Here is an 11,566-nt window from a genome sequence, read left to right as displayed (position 1 = left end):
TGCAACTTTAACTGTTTCCCAGAAGACATCTGTGTTTCACTGTATGAGATACCATACAAGTGATAAAATTTAATGTATCCCTCTCACTGAAGATCGTGAATTTGCTTAAATTGCCATTTCTACCATGCCTAACGGAGGCATACTGTTTATTTACTAGCCTGTTGCAGGGCTAACTGGGGAAGGTGGCAAGGGTCCCTTCTCCACACTGTTTCTGCCTCAATCTCTATTTATTGCTTCAGTTCTTTTATGCATCATTTTAGAGCATTTCTAAATCATCAAAAACCATGAAACATTCAGTTACTGTGAACTGAATTCACATGTTCAAAGCCAATTTCTCAGCATACAACTCTGCCATTTCTGCCAGCAGGAGCGAAGCAGGAGCCACAAGGCAACATTAAACAAGTTCTGCACGCGTCCTGAGCTAGCACGCATGCCAGGCATGCTTTGAGGAGCCACTGCTCTGAAAAAATGTGGTTCAGAGAGTCTTGTGTTCGGTTGGTTGAAGGTCACCACCAGCACATGGGTCAGGTCAGCCCTACAGCTGCCTCAGATGTGTTTGTCTGGGCCAGGCAGAGCTCACGCAGTTCCTTCCCTGCATTCCTTTCCACAGCTGCACCTTCGTGGTTTCAGGCTTGCTTCCCCATGGACCAGCTCCACGGCCCACACTCTGCAGAAAAAGCTAAGGACAGGTGCCTCCAGCCCAGCCATCACCTTCATGGCTTTTTCTTCCTTTTAAATAGCCCCTGAACCTCCTTTCCCACACGCAGAACTTGTCCCATGTGCACTCACCTCTCCAGAACAAACGATTTGAGATGAAGGTGCAGTCTTGCAGTAACAATCACATTAACTATTTATTCCGCTGAAACAAACAATGAGTCAAGAACAGATATGGAAGAAATTTTAGCTTCTACTGCCAAAATTATTTTCCCAACAGGGCTTGCCTTCCACAAAGTGACCTGACTCAAAGGTGTTTGTACCTGCAACCAGGTGTGACTCAGAGACAAAGCACCAACATAGTGCTTGATATCATTTGGTGTGTAGGACTTAGAGAGGAGAAAGACAAAGCCAGACACGTGATGCTGATAAGAATTTCTTTTTATGTTATTCCAATAAAAAATACATTCATACAGAAATATAACAATCTTGCAAAAAACAATTTCAAATAAAATCTTGTAAAACAAAATTTTTACAAAAATCTTACAAAGAGATTCTTTAGATAACAGGGTGTTTCAAAAACAAAAAAAGAAATTTCACTAATAGAAACTTTTTCTTCTTAAATTTCAAGCAAAAATGTTTTATTTTTTTTTATTTTTCAGCTTGATTGAGGCTCAGTTATCACCTGAACAAAATGTACTTGCTTATTAAGAAAATTACAGGCATTTGACATATGGCACACAGCCCCACCCCATCCACACAAGTCTGATGGTATTTCACAATTGAGACAAGCCAGTGCAAGTTTTTTTTTTGGGGGTTGGTTTTTTGTTTGTTTGTTTTTGCCTTTTTTTTTTTTTTTAATTTCTGGTTTATAAGAAGGCTAAGCCAAGGACAATGCAAACAAGGAGTTAAAAACACAACAAAACCCAATAGTAAATAGAAATCCATTTTCTGGAAAATGTTGCTTGTTTGGGGGAAGAAAAAAAAAGTGCATTTTCAGGCAATTTCAACCAAGAATGAAATGAGAATGATTTAAGCCTGTGTGTTCCACAGAACCAGATCACTTGCATATACTTTTTTAAAACCACTTATCTACATACATTTCCAGGAAGATATACCAAAATATTAGCAGAGTAAGCAAGACCAATAATTATTAGAAAAAGAAACAGGTCACATGTTTCATTGCATCGACTGTAGTGAGCTGGTTTAAAAAAAACCAAAACAAAACAAAACTGGTTTTGGACAGACTATTCCTACTCTAGGAAAAAACAGTCTTTATTTTAGCTGAACTATGTAAAATTAGAGCTCAACCACCACAACGACTAGCTCACTCACAGGTCCTCCAGTAAGCTGGAAGGCCAAAACCCGAGTGTACTTCATCTGCACACAGCTAATATTCTTTTAGCATGCCAATATTCGGTTCATATCATTCTTAAATGGCCACAGATACGCTATTCCAGACAACCTAATAACTACAAAACACAGTCAGCAGTCTGAGAAGGACTGAATGCCAACAAAGCCTTTAGCATACCATTCAGCTAAAGGTAAAGCCTCTAAAAATGCTAGATTTTAATTAACTGTATCTTTCATTTCTTTGTCTCCTTAATGACCATATTGCAGGGGGGAGAGGGAATATTTTGATGGGCTGTGGCATTTTCTAGCTATGTGTTCTAATTTTTTTCCTTTTAAAAAAAATATTTATATATTATCTATATATATACACACATACACAGACTGTACACACAAATATACATACACAATTATTTTTCTGCCCACTTTTAAAAAAAAAGTAATATAGTTTCTTTCTGTATGACCAACAGATAGCTAGATATATAGATGTGAAACTTGTGCCTTTTAAGCAAATACATCTTTTAATACTTCTGTATCTTTAATATGTATGAAAACTTGACATATTAAGTACAGTTGGGGTGTGTATATACACAGTTGTTGTGCAAGGTCAATATAAAAAAAGTCTCAAGGTGGCAGAACTGGTCAGGTATTCAATTGGCATATGCATTATACTGTAACACAGTCAAATTGTCTAAGTTAAACAAATACTGTACTGACATGAATGACTTTTCTCTATATTTGTCTTTGTGAAGGAGGACCCTGGAAGTAACCTTTTTTTCCCCTCATATTATACATTTGATACAGTACAATGCCAGGTGAAAAGAGAGCCTTAATAAAGCATGCATCACCCATACCCCTGTATAAGACCCCCTACAAGAGAAGGTCACTTGCATAAGGCACCATTATTAAGGTCAACAGTGCATTAACAGCTAGAAAACCAGAAGTTAGTCCTCAAGGCATAAATAAGAGAAAAATTAGCTGCATGAGAAAAATCAGTTTCTAACCAATAGTGGTTTTATCCACCCAACAGAAAAAATTATTCATGTTCCATACATTATGTAACATTAGACCAATTGTATTTTAGCTGCTCTTAACTGGAATCAAAACTGCAGTCCTGATTAAAGAATGGAAAAGCATATAGTTCCCCAGAACCATGCAATAACCTTTGTATTATAATGAAAAGTTATAGTTGTGTTACATTTGTAAATACACAGCTTATACAATGGATTACAAATGAGCTCTGTAGCAAGTAAAACAAGCTACTTGACACATTGCACGTTTAATAGCTGCACCAGACACCTAAAGCTCCTCTCACACAGGAACAGGGAGGCCCCCCATCTCCATTCTGGCATCCTGACTCTTTTTTTTATATCCCCCCTTTCCCCTCTCAGTTTTTCCCTCTAAAAAGGTGCAGACACCCCTCCCCCCACCCCTTGGAAATGATTGGTGGTCGTCCCATCTCACGAGATATTCCTCACATACAAGACATTCAGACTATTTTTTTTCTCTTACAGTTATAAAACAACCACAAGAAAAAAAATGTGCCTCAGCATACAGTCATCAAGAGATCCTCATCGCATACAGTCGCCCAATCATTAACATTCTCAGTGCACATGCTCACGGCAAAGGCTTAGGAGCCACTCAGAAGGTTAGATACCAGTGTATGAGTCCAGGAAACCCCAAACATCACGCACTGCGGTTGCTATGCCGTTTCTTACATGACTTATTAGCCCTCGAAAGACCTGCAAGGAAGTGAGGTCCTGGAGGCAACTGGGTAGGGTGCAAAATGGCATGCTTTGGCTGGAACACGCATCCCTCCGCTCAAGGCTCTTCAACCTTGATGCCTCTTAGCCTGCAGGATTCACCTCTTGACCCATTCAGAGGTGTCTCTTCATGTGAAGGGCCAGGTGGTCAGACCTGGAAAAACACCTGCAAGGCAAGAGTCAGGCTGCGCATTAGCCCAGGGCTGCTGGCATGCACAACGTGATACGCCCGGCTGAGGCACCTCCCCTTGCTCTGCTACTCCAAAACACAGCTGGGGGAGGAGGGATTTGGCATTCCCAGGATACACAGGAATACTCAAGGTGTCCATGGGCACTCAAGGGCTCTGCAGATGGGTGGTAACACCAGGGACTTCTCAACACTCAACTGCAAGATCAGGGCTACAAATGCCTTCCCAATGATTAATAAAATGGATGGGTTTTCTTCCAGTCTAAATATACAATAATCCCTTAAAAATACCAGGCACTGTTGTTTTCCCAAATAATTCCTACACAAGCAAAAAGCAGCCTAGACTAGCTTTCCAATGAGTATTAAAAATATATATTTAAAAGGGTGCATTTCAGTCACATACCTGTCACAGTGACTACATTTAAAAGGCTTGGCACCAGTGTGCTTTCTGAAGTGTCTGGTTAATTCATCACTTCTTGCAAAACGCCACTCACACCCTTCCCATGAACATCTGTAAGGCTTTTCCCCTACAAAGAAAGCAGATTACACGTTAGTCATGACTTCATTCAAAGAAAGACAGGTGCTATCATTTTCTATGTAAACCTTTTCCACCCCCCAAAGACAGCCAATTTTATTTAACCTATCTGAATGCTTCAGAACATGCAAGCAAAGAAAGCTCACAAAATTCATCCGTATGATTCCTACTTAACTATCTTTCTGCAACAGCACATCAAATAATCTCATTCTTATGAAAAGTAAATGAAAAAAAAAGTGATTAAACAGGCTCACAAGAAACAAAGGAATCCAGCCCTCTACCATTCCTGTTCATCGGTAATGGAAGGCTTACAGGTATCATGCACCTCATAAAGGTGATTAAAGACAGCACAGCTAGGCTCCAAAACGCAATTAGGCTACTGTGTTGCATCAAAGTCCTCTGTCACTCACTCATCTGCATAACACGCAACCTCCTTTCTGCTGAGCCACTTATTCTTGGAAAAGCCTGCACACCACTTTGAACACTGCTATTTCAGCATTCAAGAAATACCACTTCCATTCACAGGAACATTCTCAGCCAGACAGCACCAGAACACCAGTTCTGCAATACTTCTGAGGCCGGCAGCTATTTATGTCTGTTCAACCACCGCAGTTCCAGTGGAAGTTGTTCTCTTCTCTTGAAATAATCCTGTTTTATCTGACTTCTGCTTGACAATGGGAGCATCTGGGCTTGCTCAGACTTCCCATAAAAGCCACGAAATGCTGAGCCCATGAGTCAAAATAGAATCTTTTCCTTGAATTCTCTTTCCCAGTGTTTGGGGGTAAAAAAACCCAACCAGCCATATAGATGTTTGGATTGGTACGGCAAGAACACCATGCCGGTTCCTCAAGTTATGCAGTGACTACTGAGCCAAGGCACAGCCCTACACATCTAACTGCTGTCATAAAGAGCTGTCAAATAATAATGCTCAAACAAGCAAATCAGCAGGCTACTTCAACCATAAAACATTTATAAAAGCCCTGAAGTGTCTATATTCCTCACTTTCCTTCCCAATAACACACAGGATTGTTACTTTTAGTTCAAGTTTCATAATAATAAAATGCCGTTGCTCAGTATTTTGGGATGAAATTATACAGTAGATCATACATTTTAAAGGCTGAATAGGGCAGATATGTTAGAAGGATAACACCACACTGTGGTTTTTCAAGATTTTTTTGCTGATAGCAATGGCACACGCAAGTGTTAAATGACTTAGTAGTAAAGCTATACTTAATATAATCAAGGCCTTGGGATGTCTAATAAAATAGATATGATGTAGACTGAAGCATAAAAACAAGCTCTTACAGTATTTAGTGATCTGACCGATTTTTGGATATGACATTCCTTTTTTAGCAATAAAGTCACAGCTCGCTTTTGCTTTAGAAATAATCATCATGAAAAGTCTAGCACCTATTTAGGCTAGACCTTTGCTTCTGAAGACCACATGCTGGTGCAGCTTCCCAACCATTGCCTACTTAGATGAGTGGCTCCCATTTGCTACGACAACAGACTAATCTCCCACCAGCTGTCCCAGCTGCAGCCAACTTATGAAGAGAATGAGGAAGTGATGTCGTCCATGCTGGTAAGCCTCTACTACTATTACATCATCTCTCCAAACCTGGGCTCCCACTCAGTGATTGTGTAACGCTGTGACACCACCACCATCACAGGGTATTCCCTGCAGTACTTGCCAGCTCTTAATAAGCATAGGGTTACTAACCTGTATGAGTGCGCTGATGTGCTTTCAGATGTGAACTTTTGGTGTAAACTTTCCTGCAACCGTTAAAATGACACCTGTGAACACGCCTTCTGCCATCTGGCGAGGTGTCACCATTGGAGGGTGTACCTTTTTCTGCAGTCTTTCCAGCGGTACCGGTACGAATTTTCCCCGGTGAATGCAACTCACCCGGCGTACAATTCCATATCTGGGAAGAAGGCTCCTTGCTGAGCTCAGGAGATGAAGGGGGAGTGGAAGTGACAGATGAACTCAAGTTTCCTGAACTGGCTAAAACATCACTTATAGGGTCAGAGGTAAACTTTGTAGTGGGCGAGAGCTCCTCAGAGCTGTCTGAAGATTCGCTGCTCACATCAGAATTCAAACTGTTGGTCTCTAAGTTCTGACTAGTAAGATTGTCCTCTTTTGGGACACATATGTTCTTCAGTTCAGATTCCTCCTTTTTCTCACGTGCCAGAATAATTTTGGTCCAGAGATCCTCTTGGCTATCAAATTTGATTTCAGATGCAGAAACATAACAGGGTTCACTCTGAAGATACCGTTCCAGCTCCAAACATGTCTAGGTGAAAGAGAAGGAAGAAAAAAAGAGAAGAGTTACAAGCCCGCTTAAAAATAAACCCAATTGTATTTTACACTTCAAAAAGCATGCAGGAATGTAATACATTCGATTTATGGTTTCTAGATTCAAAACAAATTAAAGGCTCCTCAAGCTGTAACTAGGTGACTGCTACGATGAAAAGAAATCAGTTTTTGAGACCTGGGCAGGAGTTCAAACGCACAGCTGAAGGTGCAAGTCAGCCTTTGGTTTCCAAAATAGCATTCTAATGACTCAGTCAAATTATCATCACTCTCATCATAAAATCTGTGTTTTCAGTAGGCTCATGTTGAAAAAGACCATAGAGAACCACAACAAATAACCACACTTTGCTCTTGCACCTTGCCTAATTTCAAATTGTTTTGTATCTGCCTCACACAAGCACAAGGCTGAAAGGACCCAACTGAAAACAATGTGCTCTGACATGCAGATAAAACCTGAACCCTGTGTCAGAAAACAAAGCCACATTTCAGCATGGCTGCGGAGCTGCCAGCCCATCTTCTGGGGACATCAATGGAGCAGCAGACATCCTCCCATTTCCTGTGCATGAGAACGCAGCACACTCGACTTTCAAAGAATGTCATTTCCAAGCGCACTGGCATGCACACCACATAACTCAAACTGCTCCCATGCGTGTTCAGAGGAACATGGAGAACTTCAACAACAGAGGAGTGGAGTAAAAAAAAAAAAAGTTCCAGAATAGAAATGTCCTGTTCCATAGGATACAAAACGGGAAATTACTCTGAGGTCCTGCTGGGAGTCCCACAATGAACAAGAACTTTATCTACTGGCCAAGAGTGCAACTGTATGAGTCATCTCTCTCTTTCTTTCACGCAATGCCAAAGGAGACTTCCTTTTAAAACCCTGACCATCTGCCAAGAAAGTACTCTGTGCAAATATACATGCAACAGTACATGGACAACTTCACCCCCAAAAACATTCCCCTCTACTCCATGAAACGAAACAAAACAAAAATCAAAACCACCCTAAATGGGTGAAACTGCGGTTTTCAATTTCAATTAATCCTGCTGAGTTTCTAGCCATTTTCAGAGAGGAAAAAAAAAAAAAAAAGAAGAGTATGAACTGTTATGGCAACAAGCTGATGTTTTGGGATTATTCTTTCCACTATAGGAAATGATCCACATGGAAGTTTTACACAGAAAATGGACACACTAAGTTTCCATACCAAGCTCTATTTATTTTAACAAGATCATCTTTTCCAAGTCAGGCAGCAAAACCTGGTCCCAAATGCCACACATTCCCCTCACAGCCCCTTCTCATCTGCCCACGAGCGGAGCCGCCATGGGAGCAGACTCCTCTCTCCCCCAGCACTGCTCCAGTAAACTGGGTCACATGCTCTGGCCAGGCTTGGAGTGTGGGCAAAAATTGAAAAAAACCCAAAAAACAAAAAACCCACACAAAACCAAAACCAACCAGAACACCAAACAACCCCCAAAACCAAACCCACTGCTGCACACGGTATTTGTCTATAATTAGGGAACTGGGTTTCAGTGCACGTTATAAACAAAAGGGGTTTCGACAGAGACAGCACAATAGTGCATTGATTTTTCGTGAAAACAAGTAAAAAAAGCATTTATTAAGATCTTGTTAAACTTTCATATTCCCGGCTAATTTAAATTCCTCATTAGGTAGATTAGTAATGGGGAGCGGAGTGAAGCTCTCTTCGAGTTTAAATGCCTCTGAAGGCTACTGGGAATGAGGGCTGGCGCTTCGCCAAGAGCCCGAATGCCTGAAGGAAACTACTTAGCTCCATTTCAATCACGTACTATGGAGCTGCCGCTCTGAAAGGGGAGTGGGGGGAGGGAAAATAAAAAACCGAAGGGATTGCATACAATTAGTAGGCATGTGAAGGTTGTAACACTTTTGCATTTCAACCTTCTGGGAAAGGCTCCTTCGTCCTTCTGCAAAGCCAGCAGGTATCTGATCCGGTCACCGGGCTGAGCAGCTCCCGGTCCTCCGAGCCCCGCAGGACTGTCAGACCCTGCAACCCCGCTGCTTCGGTCAAATTAAGGAGAGAAAAGAAAAAAAAAAAAAAAAAAAAAGAAAGGAAAAAAAAAAAAGGGCAAGAAAGTATGTCCATTAAAGGGAAAGAGCCTCCGTTCTCCCCCTTCCCGGCCAGGGCAATTAGCACAAGGGGATCGCTGTCATATGACTGACAACTCACGGGCTCGGCAAAGCTCCCTGCGCTGGGAACAGCCACGCTCTGTACATGTACATACACATGCACAAACACAGACGTGTGTGCGGACGCTTCTGGAGGGCTTTCTCCTCATCATGGCCAGGAACAAAAATAAAAATATTAATGGGGGGGGGGGATCAAAACAAAAGGACACAAACGCCAACAAAACAACAACAAAAAATTCAGAAACCCACAGCACCGGGCGCAAAAGCAGCCCTTGGCCAAGGCAGGGAGCTCGGATGACAAGACCCAGCTGTGGAGTCTGGACCTGGTACAAGCACAAAAGTTTTGCCAGGACTCGGTGCGAGCGGAGCGGGGCCGCGGGCGCTGACAGCCCCCGGCAGGGCCGGGCGGCAAACAGGGAGAGACGGGGATGCGCAGCTCCTTCCATCCACCTCGGGACTGTGCCCCCCGAACAGCCGTCTATCCAGAGCCGAAACACCTGCTTCAAGACATCTCTTACACATTTGTGCTGAATTCTCCCCAAACTCCTCGCTGACACTTGGGCTTGCCTTTTTTTTTTTTTTTTTTTGTCCTTTTTTTTTTCTCCTTAAATCCGCTCATCCTTTAATACGGCTCAAAAAAAAAATCCCCGACAACAACAACAACAACATCGACATCCTCATTTACCTGTTGCCAATATTCCTCCAGGGACGGCAAGGCTGAGAAGTAACCCGTGTCGTGCACAATCTGGAGTTCCTGGAAGATGCTGCACATTGGGAGAACATCCATGTCTCAAGTTGCAACAACAAAAGTCAGTGCTGGTTACCAAAAATACAGATGCCTCCTTTATGTGCAGGGGTTGCGGGGTGTGTGCGGGGGGGTGTCAACCTCTGCTCTCAGTTTCCAAGCCCCCCCCCCCTTTCTCCAGAGACGAAAAAAAAAAAAAAATTTATATATATATATATATATTAATTCCTTGAGGAGCTCGGGGAGAAAAAAACACCCAAAGTTTCATGCAAAGTTTAATCGCACAGCAGGGCAGGACGTCTCCCGGGGCGGGCGGGCGCGCGGCTTGTTCCCCCCCTCCCGCGGCCGGCGGCGGCGGACCTGGCGCAGGAGCGGCCCCAATATTTGCAAACACGGCGCGGACTCTGCGAGCGGAGCCCCCCGCAAGAAACTTCCCTATTCAAAGCTCGGCCCCGGCCGCGCCGCGGCCCCGCCCCCGCGCCCGCCCCCGCCCCGCGTGATCCCGGCGCGCCGCCCGCCCGCCGCCGCCCAATCGCGGCGCGCCGCCCCGCCACTCGCGTGCCGCTGACGTCAGGGCCGCCCAATCGCCGCGCCGCTGCCATCGCGGCTCCTCCTGGCGTGACCGAGCCCGGCCGTGACGGCTCCCGCCATTGGCCCGATTCGAAATTCGAGCCCTCCTGATTGGCCGGCCAGGCCGCGGCTATTTTTAGCAGGGTATATAAAGCGGGGAAGCGGCCGCTTTTCTTTTTTTTCCCTCTGCGGAGGGGCGGTGTGAGCGCGCGGGGGAGGGGAGCGGGCACGGCGCGGCGCTGCCGGCCGCGGCCGCGGGGGGCGCTGCGGGGCCGGAGCGGGGCTGGGCGGGCTGTGAGGGCTGAGCCGGGGTAACCGTGACCCTTCTGGGTCTGAGCGAGCCGTGAGGGCTGACCCAGGGTAATTGTGAGACACCCCCCCGTCTCACCGCAGGCACGAGCCGGGGTTTGAAGGCTGACCCACGAGAACCGTGACCCCCACTGGGTCTGAGCGGGGTGTCCGGGCTGACCGGGAATGACCACAATCCCCCCAGGTCTGTGCTGGTCTGGTCCATGGTACCGCTGACACTTCCCCCCCCCTACGTCCCCCAGGTGTGTGCTGGGGTGTCTGGGCTGACTCGGGGGTAACCACGACCCCCCGGGTCTGCACTGGTCTGACCAGGGGTTACCCTGACCCCCCTATAGCACCTTTGCCAGGAGGACGCAAGGCAAGGTCCACATACTCCGCAGGCCCCTTGGGTTGTGCTTTCCCTGGGAGAAGAAGGGCTCAGATGTTCCTGCCCTTCCCTTGTTCCCCTCCACAGGACAGCTGGGGAAGGCCCTTGTTGACGCCTTGGAGCAGGAGCTGGGACTCAAAGCAGACCTGGATGATGGTCCTGGGGCTCTGCATGGACATCTTCCCCATCTCTAGGATGGGCACCACAGCGGGTGCCGCTGGCCAGCACCCTCTGACACAACTTCTCTAGGAATAGTTCGTGCTGTGGTGCCCAATTCCACCACTATCCACAGATAGTTATTTGTGTGTTGGTGACGGAGCACTAGCTTTTTTAAGACTGGACTTGTCAATGATATGAATGTCTTAATATAATTTAAGAAAATGCGGTTGTTAGCTTTCCAAAGGAGTGTCCAGCACATGGAACAAACACTCCTAACATGTTTCTTTTATGAAAGGACTTCTAATTTTCCACTGCTGTTTCCATCATAATCTCAACGCTGTTATTTCCATTTCCCCACTTTTCTCTGTATCTGTTGCTGGTTGCCTACAGACGGTAACTGAAGTGTTTAATGTGTGTTTCTTCTGCCTACTGTCCTCTGTGAGCTGGTGATT

At 44.9% G+C, this 11,566-nt stretch overlaps 1 protein-coding gene across 1 annotated transcript; it reads right to left on the bottom strand.

Annotated features, from left to right (window-relative positions):
- Window positions 1-1,078: 1,078 nt before the first annotated feature.
- KLF6 (KLF transcription factor 6) lies at window positions 1,079-10,133 on the bottom strand. Its single transcript, XM_050332558.1, has 4 exons — window positions 9,650-10,133; window positions 6,210-6,783; window positions 4,358-4,481; window positions 1,079-3,933 (listed from the first exon to the last, which is right to left on the bottom strand). Exons 1-4 carry the CDS (start codon window positions 9,749-9,751, stop codon window positions 3,882-3,884), a joined length of 852 nt encoding a protein of 283 aa, XP_050188515.1. The 5' UTR covers window positions 9,752-10,133; the 3' UTR covers window positions 1,079-3,881.
- Window positions 10,134-11,566: the final 1,433 nt, after the last annotated feature.

This window comes from Myiozetetes cayanensis, unplaced genomic scaffold, assembly GCF_022539395.1.
Source record: "Myiozetetes cayanensis isolate MyiCay16 unplaced genomic scaffold, myiCay2020 scf1, whole genome shotgun sequence".
Lineage (NCBI taxonomy): Eukaryota > Metazoa > Chordata > Aves > Passeriformes > Tyrannidae > Myiozetetes > Myiozetetes cayanensis.
The sequence above is the reverse complement of the archived record's forward strand: the minus strand, read 5'-3'. Positions and strand labels throughout refer to the sequence as shown.

Coding starts and splice junctions, on each gene's coding strand:
- KLF6 (XM_050332558.1), bottom strand. CDS start 9,751: ATGGATGTTCTCCCAATGTGCAGCATCTTCCAGGAACTCCAGATTGTG. Junction 4,482..6,209: donor ACATCAGCGCACTCATACAG/GTTAGTAACCCT, acceptor CTTTCTTTGTAG/GGGAAAAGCCTTACAGATGT. Junction 3,934..4,357: donor AAATGTAGTCACTGTGACAG/GTATGTGACTGA, acceptor CTTGCCTTGCAG/GTGTTTTTCCAGGTCTGACC.